This window comes from Lagenorhynchus albirostris, chromosome 2 (genome assembly GCF_949774975.1).
Source record: "Lagenorhynchus albirostris chromosome 2, mLagAlb1.1, whole genome shotgun sequence".
In the NCBI taxonomy this organism is placed as follows: domain Eukaryota; kingdom Metazoa; phylum Chordata; class Mammalia; order Artiodactyla; family Delphinidae; genus Lagenorhynchus; species Lagenorhynchus albirostris.
The window spans coordinates 134,365,216-134,376,168 of NC_083096.1; the positions used below are offsets into that span (position 1 = coordinate 134,365,216).

Here is a 10,953-nt window from a genome sequence, read left to right on the forward strand (position 1 = left end):
CCGACCCGCGCAGCGTGGGCTCGTCCCGACACCGAAACTTTCGCTCGGGAAAGCGAGCGGGCGACTGGCGGCGAGGACGCAGGCTCCACCCGGCCGGCGCGGGGGGACGCGGGGCCACGCAGCTCCACTCCGCCGAGCCCCGGGACCGGCTCGCCGCCGCCCGCCCATGCCCAAGGGGCGCTGTCCCGGCGGGGGCCCTGGCCCGCGTCCCTCCCGCGGCCGGACCCCAAAGGCTGACAAACAATAAACAAAAGTAAGAGTTTGGGGAGGCTGCTGCGGCGCGGGCTCAGCGGGCGGGCAGCGGGCGCGGGGACCCGAGTTCTCCCGCAGCCAAGGGTGCAGCGGCCCCGAGTGCGGGGCGTGCTGGGGGCTCCGTCGGCGGCCCCCTCCCCAGGCGCCGCGTTAACTACAGAAACCGGCCTCGCGCCTGCAGAAACGCTGAGTCCAGATTTCAGCGTGTCATGGGCTGCAACCCCGCCGAAACACGTGCGGGGCGTCCGAAAACACCGCCGTTCCGCAGTCAATCGCCCCGATATTAATTAACGCATTAATAAGAGGGCGCCATTAGCCATGTGCCCACACAAATGGCCGTGCAAGAGGAATGCACCCGCATGGAAACAAAGTTACTTTCTTAAAGCTGTATTTCTCCACCACCCCCCCTCCACGAGCATACGCGCACACACACACACACACACACACACACACACCCCGAAACACGCGCAGACACGGGCACACCCCGAGACACATGTCCCAGGCCCTGCTGGCGCCGGGGTCCCCGGCACCCCCGGCCCGGCTCCAGGTCGGCCCCCGCCACTCCGACCCCCACAGCCCCTCCGCATCCAAACAGCTGCTTACCTGGGTGAGACAGAGCGGAGAATACATCACTGCCCGGCGGTGGGGTGTGCGTGTGCGTCTGGGTGTGCGGTTTGGAGGTGTGCGTGAGTGCGGGTGAGAAAAGAGAAAGAGGGAGAGAGGAGGAGAGAGAGAGAAGGGGGGAGAAAAAAAAATCAAGCCTGCTTCTTGCGTTCACATTTCCAACTCGGCTCAACTGCAGCCAGCCAGCGCTATTGCCGCTCCATGAGCTGAACTTTAACCCCGCCTAGAGTTTCCCTACACTCCACTATACATGTCTACTGTACGCGGGCGTTAAAGGCATAGCGCACCCTTTCCAGCTCCCGCGCCCGCCGGCCGGGTGCCCGCGAGCTGCCCGCGCGCCCGCCTCCGCCTCCGCTCTGCACCGCACCGCACGGCCGCCGCCCGCTCGCGCCGCCGCGGGGGGGTGGGGGGGCGGTGTGGGGGAGGGGGCGGCTGCGGCGCCGCGCGGCCAGCCGGGTCCCGAGCCTCCGCGGCCGCTCGCGCTCGCTGCTCTCTCGCTCCCTCGCTCGCTCCCTGGCTCGCTCGCTCGCTCGGCACCCCCCTCCGCCCCCCCAGTCCCCGCTCAGCGCATTACTGGGTAACGCAGTGAGGAGCAGTTACAGTCTGTACTCCCGGGCAGCTATAGGCTGCCACAGGATGTGCTTAAGCAAACAAAACTACTTTTCCTCGTTCCCATCCCCCAACCCCCGCCGCAGACCTTCGCGGACCTCGGTGGAGGACTTGGGCAACTTTGCCAGGTTGCCCTGCACCCCTCGGTTCGCTGCGTGGGCACGTAGAGAACCGCGGAGAAGGCGGGGGGGGGGCAAATTTGCATGTATGCAAATATTTTTAAAAAATCAGACCTCCTAGGTAACTTTTGTTCCCTTCTGAAATGCGGTACGGCTCAAAGCATTGTAGTCTCTCCAACGAAGCTTTTTGTGGGAATAGATCGTCGGCAGAGGTAATTATGCACAAAATCCTGCAAACTTTGTGCAGCTTCAGTCCTATGGCCTCCAGAAGCGGGGGTGGTGGGGGAAATTTTCACAAGGAAGATTCACCGGATTTGGGGGCTGGGGGGGGTGGTGTCTGGAGAAAGGGAGGCGGAGATTAACTAGCTTTCTCCCTCCCAGGACTGTGAAACTAGTGGGTTTGAACACAGACGCCATAGAAAAAGTTCTATCACGTTCAGAAACAACAGTGGTTTAGCTATGACATCTTTCTCTTTTTAGGAAGAAAAAAAAAATGTGAAAGGGATGTCCCCTTAGGGAAGGGAGATATTCTGGTCCACAAACACGTGCCCAGAACTGGACACATGCTATCATTACTGTCCCTGTTCCTGAGACACCTCTGGAAGGGTGCCTTTTAAGAATCCCCTCTTTTTCCCTCCCCCAGGTAATAGTTCTTAAAATGGAAAAGAGCTTCCTGCAATTATTTTAGGTTTGCTAAAGTATTGTTTTGGCAAAAGAGGGGGTGGTTTTTAGGGTTTGGCAAGTTGCCAATAAGCCTGCTTTTCCAGTTTTTTTTAACCTCATATTTTCTCTCTAGGCTGTCTTCACTGATGGGAAAGAAAAAAAAAAGTATACCTCCTTCCTCCAAACCCCCATCCCATTTCTTCCTCCTCATCTCCCTCACTCTAGTTTGCAGCCTGCTGCATTTTCTAATCCTTCTCAAGATTCCAAAAGGAAAGACGACTGTATCACGTTAAAGGCTCTGGCACACAGACAGGGGAATCTGCACCTTGGTAGAGGTTACACAGCTAGAGAGCCTCTGAAAAGAGGAAATTACTGTAGGAATGCCCACTCAGCATGTGAGGGTGAGGTGACATGTTAAGGCCACTCTCATTCAGACTCTCCCCCACCCCACCCCCTTTTTAAAAGTAAGGAGCAAGAAATATGCTACTGGAGAAAACAAAGTTCTCTGAAATAGTCTGCATCTTTCTAACGTGATTTTATGCTTGTTCTCCAGTTACTTTATTGCCAGAATAATTCCTGAATTCTCAAGAGACCATTTTCACACGCGCCCCCCACCCCGCTTCTAAATCTCCTTGGAAAACTCTGATTATTTATTAAGGGGTGAGGGGAAATAATGACTTAAACCTTTAATGAGAGAGCCCCGTCTTCCCAGACTACACAACTGCTTTTCCTTGGTTCCTCTTGGATTATCAGTAGGGGAGAAACGTCCTAAATGGCAAGCCGAATAACGGAGACAACATCCCTGGCCACGAAAACCCTCGCTGGGATCTATAACTTCAACGCGCTCCAAGTTTCCTCGATAGAAGTTTCTGGCTGACGGTTCCAACATGTAACTGAGGCACAGTGAGAAGTTATTGTTCCGAGTGTGTACTCTTGGGAAGCTTTCTTCCAGAGCAGATTAAAATCTTTCTTTTGGTGTGTTAAAAGATAGACTTCACATCTGCCTCTTCCCAAAACAGCAAAGATGCTGACTTTTAATTGAATCTCAAAAAAAAGGAAAATAATTTTTTAGAAAGGGCTGGCACGTCGCCCTGGTTTAAAAAAAAATGGGGAAAAGTAATTTAATGCTGCTATTTCTACTTTGAAAACTTCTTTTGTTGCAGCAGTGGATGTGCCCGCGATTTCCAGCTTTCTGCGGTTAGCAATATTATCTTAAGTAACTTTTGGCGCCCTTCGTAAGACTTTTGGATATGGGACGATTGTTTGCGCCCTCTAGGCAAGGGCTGGATCCAAGTTCAGCACCAAAGCCCTGCACATCCGCTCCTGCTTTCTCTCCTACCTCCGCCAGCTCCCGCTCCCTCCCCCGCGGGAGGTGGGGGGGGGTGGGCCGGCGGGGGAAACACTACAAAGCACAGTTCCAACTACAGCCTTTGGAAACAGGACTGCGAAAAATACAGTAGAAGAGTTACAGTTACAGAGAGGCTTCTGGTAACTTTCTCTCCAACAAGCATAAATTTAAACACACAAAGAAACAGATGTTCCTCAAAGGGCAGACTGGGGGTAGAAAACCTTTCCAACCCTCTCCCCTACGTCCCAAGTTGCAAAAGTAAATCCTTGTCCAGAGTTCACAAAGATACTAAGACCCTTGAAACAGAACAGGGATGGAGGGCGAAGAGAAGAAAGAAAGGATAGTAGAGAGAACAGTATAGGAAACACAGGTGAAGTACAAAAACTAGTTTACTGCAATCGTATAAGTGACCCATTGTTAGGAAGGATAAACCCCTTATTGGAAATAACCACTCCAGTCATTTATTTTGCAAGTGCTAGGCGGCTGCCTTGAAATGGGATTGTCTCTGCGCAAAGGAGGCTCCTGTCATGCTCTCTGCTATCCATATTCTCCCTGGCACAGAGCCCAGCCTTGCATTTGCTGTGTTTTATTTGCAGAAATGTTACCTTGCCAGTTTTAGTGAAATCCTCTTAGATATATAAATTATGTCAATAAGGTTTCACTTATATGTACATCTCAAATACCTCATTTTGGAGGTTACTTAATAGGAAGATCTTATTAATGTGATTTAGATTTTAATGTACAAAGCAATGAAGGTAAAATTGGGGTTTGCAAGTGACAACGCCATTTACTCTAGTTCCTACCAAGACTAACTTTATTACTAGCAGCTTCCAACATTTTTCTTCTCTAGTTTTTTGACCTACAGTCACTTGTGTGCAGATTTTCTTATATGCATATATTCCTAAATTGAATCATGTTCCTGAACTGAGCATCCAAGTGAATTCTTACATCAGATTTCCAGGCCAGATTTGATTAGAATGCCTAAAGCCCTGGGAAATAGCTCAATGGGAATTTAAGCCAAAGATGGGAAAGAGCCTATATTATTTTCCATTCACTTCCCAACAGAATTAGGTGTCTACACAGCTCAGAGGGAAGGAAGAGATGGATATATTTTAGTCAGAGGCTGCCAGTTACTGTCTCCAAGACAAGCTACCGCAGTTGGTTTCCACTGGATTGGTGTCAAAGACTTGTCCAAGAGGCCAGACTCCAGCTAAGAGTTAGCGAGTCAGCAATCTTCCACACACACCCTCCACAGGGGTTGTTGTGGTAACAAGAAGAAACGTGAACTTGGCCAGTCTCAAGATCCTATTCGCTACTGACCATATATTTAAACAGAATTCAAGAAAAGTCAAGAACAACACTCTCTTTCTCCCCATCTTCCTTTCAAATGTATAAAACAGCTGTCAGTCCACCTGTGAAACAGTCTCTCTCCCTTAAAACTGTTGTTTAGAGTTCAAGAGAGGCTTGCCTATTCCTTCAAAGTACCTGAAAAGCCAAAGCTTCTAAGATAATCAGAGTAAGACGTGTTGCAAGGCTAATTGTGCAATATATTACTTCCCAAAGCTCACTACAGTCCCAGTTTTCAAGCCACACATTTTTAAAAGTTGAACCTCACCTTCCACAACCATTAACAACTTCCCTGAATTTACAAATAACAATTCATGCAAAGTTAAAGATTTCTCTAGCAGAATTTTTAAAAACTTTTCTCAAAAGGCAATGAAGAAGGCATACAATTCACGCAAAACAAGACAAAACAAAACCCACGCTGTTTTTTTTTTTTTTTTCTTAAACTCGAAAACTCTTTCCTATTGTGTTTGCTAAATCCGGAAGAGCTTGTAGCTTTGACAGCTTGAACCGCACCATCCCCTTCAGAGCCGCAGAGAACTTCAGATCTTCTCTGCCCGGCCCCCTCTGGCTGTTGCGAGCCATTGTACACCCATGCTTGGATATGATTGGATAAAGCTTTTGTCAATCTCCCATGTTGTCCCATTGATTAGAGGATCGAATAGTCAATTACTCTCCGGGTCCAGACATTTCTTTTCGGGTTAGGTTGACTGCTGAGGCCAGACGTCTTTTTACAGAACAGAGCACGTACAGGATTTTTTTCCCCCTTCTGGAACCGAGCAAGCGCTAGGAGGAAAAAAATCTGTCAAGCTCAGCAATTTTTTTCAAATCTCGGGGAGGAAAGAAAAAAAAAAAAAGGAAACCCGGTCCCTGATGCACATAGCAAAAAAGAAAAAGAAAAAAAAGCCATCCACAAAGCTACATCTTTAAAACAAAACCATTACAATAGACATTTACCCAGCAGTCACTTCAATGCATATGCAAGCTAGAGAAATTTTAAAGTCTTAGCCATTAAACAAAATCATTCTACCATTATTGTTTATAAAACACATATCGTATAAACGCAAAATAGAAAGTTTAAGGATGTACCACGTACCACTGCAATGTAAAAAGAGTACGTGAGAAACTTTAAAATGTTCGGACGAATTGCTTCATTTGTTGTCCCCATTTTTTTTCTTTGCATGAGAAAAGATATCTAAATAAACTTGGAACCGTTGAAAACCCGGAAGAGATTTTTTTTTAAGCTGTTGGCCAATTGCAGGCTTCTTGGAGATTTTTTTTTTTTTTTTTTTTTACTCCAAATCAGGAGGCTTTTGCAATTGCAACGCGCGCTCTCTGCCTCTCTCACTGTCTCTCCTCTTTTGAAAGCGATCCAACCCCGGCTGGCTGGTTCTCAGATTCTCTCTGGTTTTGCCTTGTGTGCTTTGGATTGTACGAGACTTTGCAGAAGTTGCCATCGATTCGCAGTCCCTCTCTCCCGTCCCTACTCCCTTGTTTATTTCCGCAATCGCTGCAATTTGCATAGTAACCACGCAAGAGGCGCCGGCGGCTGCCTGCGGAGGGGGCCGGGAGGGGGCAGGGAAAAGGCCTTGCCCCCTTCTCCCTTCCTCCTGGCGCTCTCCCCGCCAGTCTCCTCCTCCCCCACGGCGTGTGGCCAATAGGAGCCCCGGCATTCAGCGCAAGCTCCGGTCGGGACACCGTTCGGAAGAAAAGCCCCTGTGTTAGTAGGCCCCGCTCTCAGGATGGTGTTTTTGGCGCAGTAGTAGATCCCCGGCTTGCGGACCTCACAGCCGGTACTAGGGAGATGTGAGGATATAGTACCTTTGCCTGCGGTTGTGCGGGTTTTGCACGTTTTAATCAAGTCTGCGCACCTGCTTTCTCGGTTTCTTTTTCCACAACCTCTCGTGAGTTATTAGGCTAGTTCATGATGGTTAGTGAGAGATTTAACCTTTATTTGCACTGGTGTAGACCAAGAGTTAAAGATCCTCTTTGGTTCATTAAATCAAGAGAGTGCAAAATGTCACAGAGAACTCGCAGTGAAATAAAGCTTCTGCTCCAGGTTCAGAAAGGAAAAAGCGTTGACTCTGCTCTCTGCAGATGGCTGACATAAAATTGTTAGGTGCGCTCTCTCAAGAATAAAGCTCTTCCTTTAAAGCAGGAGATGCAGTGAAGTTCTAACTTAATTGCAATTGTCTGGTTTGTCAATAGCCTTACAAAACCTGGGTTCCACAAAGTTTAATGCACCCCTCTACCTCCCATCCCCCCAAAGGAAGAGCTGTAAGAATCTCGACATTTAAAGGGGGAGGAGGGTTAAACCACAATTATTGGAATATTAAGTCCTTCATCTCACTGATTCATCTTATTAATCCAGACCCTTTAAGATCATGTAATCAGGATATTTCAATGTCAACCTTTCATGTGTTTGTTTTAAACAACAAACTAGCCATTGATGCAGTGGTGGTGTGGGGAGAGTGTCCCTTTAATTGGAAATCTTCACAACCGGGCTATTGCGTTTTTTTTAAATGTGTTTGCTTTACATCAGTTAAGTAGCGTAGGACGTTTTGCTGAATAACTGAGTTACGTGAGAATGTGTGCTTAGCTCACTTGATAAAAATTATCCAATAAGAAGTCAAGAGGAATAGGAAGCAACCTGGCAGTTGTCTGATTTTCTTAACTGTCCTTGGTGAAGGTACCTAATTAATTAATAACAGGACCTTGCACAGTTAAATTAGAGGTTAGAGAAACCTCCTATTTTATTTTGAACCACATTTTTGGCTGTAGGCTTGCACTTCACAACTCGCTAACTGATGCAGCATTGCTGGGAGGTTTAGTACTGTGGCTGCCCTTGGTGTTAAGCAAGCTTGGCTGTTCTGGTCTGCCGCTGATAGATTCAGATATTGTCTGGCTCTAGGAAGTCTGTGGCATTTAATCCTGGCCTCCTCCACTGAGCATACATTTCCACTTGGCATACTACTTTCACCCTAGAAATACACTTGATGAGATGTAGTGGCTTAAGTAAAAAGAAAAAATAATTTTTTAAGTAATCAAAAAAGTTCTAAGCCTAGTTCAGCTGGTGCTAGGGCTGCGTGATCTTGAGATGGTTACATAACACCTGTAAAATAGGACATCGACCTATTGTGAGAATGGAGGTCTGTTTTGTCAAGAGCTAAGAGCCTTTGAAATGCACAAGAGGTATCACCTTGTATTGCATTGCTCTGTAGAGGCCATGGTCTGAATAATTCCCAATGCTAAGCAAGCCAGGCCTTGTCAGTAAGTGGTAACAGTGAGTTCTGTGTACAATGTCTGTAGTTCATTAACTTAGCCTAATGTGGTAGGTTAGTACAATTTCCAAAGTGAACTTTTATATCTCCATCTAGTTAACAACATAGTATAGGCTTTGGAGTCCAACTTAGGTGTTAATGTTGGTCCTACTATGTGACTCCAGGCAAATTATTTCACCTCTGTAAGCTTTAGATTCCTCATCTGAAAAATGGGACATATTAAGAACATTTGTAAATTACCTAGTACATTATATGTGGTCAATATACGGTAGCTATAATAATTATATTATTACTGTTTAATATGTACCATGTTCTAGGTACATTGAATGTGCTAGCTGGGGATACAGAGAATAAGATATTATCCCTGCCTCTAAGAAGCTTTCAGTCCCATGGCAGAGACAAGACATAAAGGTAAATAACAATGTAATGTAATAAGTGCTGTGTCCAACTTAGATATACATAAAGGGCAATGGGAACACAGATGACTGATTTTGCCTGGATGTATAGATAAAAAGCTAAAAAAGGGAAATGACATTTGTGTTGGGCCAAAAGTATGAATTTGCCACGTGAACAATCAAGGGGCAGGGCACTCCTGTCCAGGAAAGCACAGAGATGTCAGTGTATGCAATGGGCCAGAGAATGGGGATGGGTTCGATTGTGGCTTGTTGCTCTAGCTAGTATTAGCTTGTGTTACAGTAACTAGAGATGTAGTTAGAAAGGCAGACTGAGGCAAGATGGTGGAGAACCTTGCGAGCCATTTAAACTTTTGCTTGAGGGACCAGGGAGGCATGAAAGGTATTTAATTAAAAGATAGACAAGGAAAGATTTGCAAATTAGAAACATCATGCTAGCAATGGAGGCAAAGAGACCAGTTAGAAAAAGGTGAGAGAAGATAAAGTCTTGAACTGTATAGCATAGCAGGAATGAATGAGCAAGAGAGAGAAAGGGGGGCAAGAGTAGAGGGTAGGAGAGAGGTGAGGAAGCAAGGGAGACGCGCCATTGATATTTACTTTAGGGACTTTGATCAACAGGGACAACTTAAGAGTGCAATTTGTCCAGCCTCTCCCCAAAGTTCAAATATCCACCCGATGTATAATAAGACCTATTAGTGAAAGAGGCTCTCCTTACCCCACAAATTGCCACTTCTATATCCTTAAACCTACCAATATTAAATAATTTTAAAATAAAACAGTAACCATAACGAGAGCTCACATAGATTGACTGTTTACTCTCTATTAGCTCTTCCCACACCCTGAATTTGTGTTCCAGTAACTTCAGCCCCACTGAAAATCAGCTGCACATTGAATAGGGTGATTTTGAGTCGTCAACCCCATTGAGAGCCTCATGTTCCCACATAGGCCCGTTTTATGCATTGAAAATAGTAGGCTCTTCCAGGAATCCTGCTTTGTTGACCCAAATAAAAACTTAATCCTCTTGCAGGGCATTGATATGGAGACTAGAACATCAGAGTCTTACAGAATTAGAAACATGATTCAGAATTGCAATATTTTTCTCATAATAAATTTAAATTTCCAAACTAAGTTGAATGTTGAACACACAGATATATTTCACATTTTCTTGATTTGCTTGGTAAATCCTAGATCATCCAAAGTACTTTTTAGGCTAAGTAATCAACACTGGCATTTAGAGATCTAACATGGCAATATAAAGGATAAATACTAGAAGCAAATTTAAATCTAGGATTTGATGAAGCTTCCAAATAAGCAAGTTGTGGCAGACTATTGTCTCCCCTAAATCTGTTCTCTATTTTTGGAGACATAGATGAACAGTTTAGAGCCTATATTTCCCAGCCTTCCTTGCAGATAGGCATGACACATGGTTAAGTTCTTCTCAATAGAATGGGAGCAGAATTTCTGAGTCCAAGCTCCATGTCACTTGCTTCAAAGAAATTTCTTGTCAATTTCTGACCTAAGGACTGCAGTGAGGCTATGTTAGAGACTGAACTTCAGTGAAAAAGACCAGGACAATGCCCTAGGAGACAAGAGAGCAGCAAGGTAGGAGAACCTGTGTCCCTAAACGACCTCATGGAGCAAAGCTGCTCCTCCAGCCTAGATCATATTTAAACTGTTGTGTTCTGAGGCCTCTGATATAGCAGCCTAGCCTTTACTATAACTAAGAGTCAAGATTATAAAATAGTCTCATGATACCTTTGGATTTCTCTCTAAAATGTTATGGTTTTCCCCCAACTTGGTACAGATCACATTTGGTTTTATTATCACCCTCCTTTTCCAGACTCTCCTCCTGCCTCAATTCTCTCTGATACCCCCTCGTCCCATCCACGCTAAATGACGCACTTTTCTCCTCACTTTCTGAACACACTATACATGTTAATTCGTCTCTTCCCTTGTTTGTGTGCTTTTTGTCTGTCCAGAAATCCCTAAAAAATGGGTTCCACTCATTTTTTTTCGAGAACCAAATGCTGCTTCCCAACTCCCCTGGCAGAATCCATCAGTCCCTCCTGCATGTTCGATAATGTCTTATCCTCACCTCTAGGACAGCTCTCTACATATTGTATATTAGTTATTTGTTTGTCCATTTGTCTGCTAGACTATGAGCTCCTTGAAAGTGTGATGACTTCATTCATCCTTGTATAACTACAAGCAAAGTGCCATAGTAGATCCTCAGTAAATGTTGGGCAAATTCACATGTGAATGAATAGATGAACAAATTGTTAGCTTTCCAGGCTTGTAGT

At 45.7% G+C, this 10,953-nt stretch overlaps 1 protein-coding gene and 1 long non-coding RNA gene across 9 annotated transcripts in view; one reads left to right on the forward strand and one right to left on the reverse strand.

The window, feature by feature from the left end:
- NFIA (nuclear factor I A) overlaps positions 1 to 1,224 on the reverse strand; it is a 393,406-nt gene extending 392,182 nt beyond the window's left edge. For all 8 annotated transcript variants that reach the window (XM_060139908.1, XM_060139906.1, XM_060139907.1 and 5 more), the window contains exon 1: positions 856 to 1,224. In XM_060139908.1, coding sequence (XP_059995891.1) covers positions 856 to 882 — 27 coding nt within the window. In that variant the 5' untranslated portion in view covers positions 883 to 1,224. The remainder of the gene's footprint in view (positions 1 to 855) is intronic.
- Positions 135 to 10,255, forward strand: LOC132514736 (uncharacterized). The gene is made up of 3 exons (XR_009538914.1): positions 135 to 253; positions 8,558 to 8,651; positions 10,175 to 10,255. It is a non-coding gene; the product is annotated as an uncharacterized LOC132514736 (long non-coding RNA).
- The last annotated feature ends 698 nt before the right edge of the window (positions 10,256 to 10,953 follow it).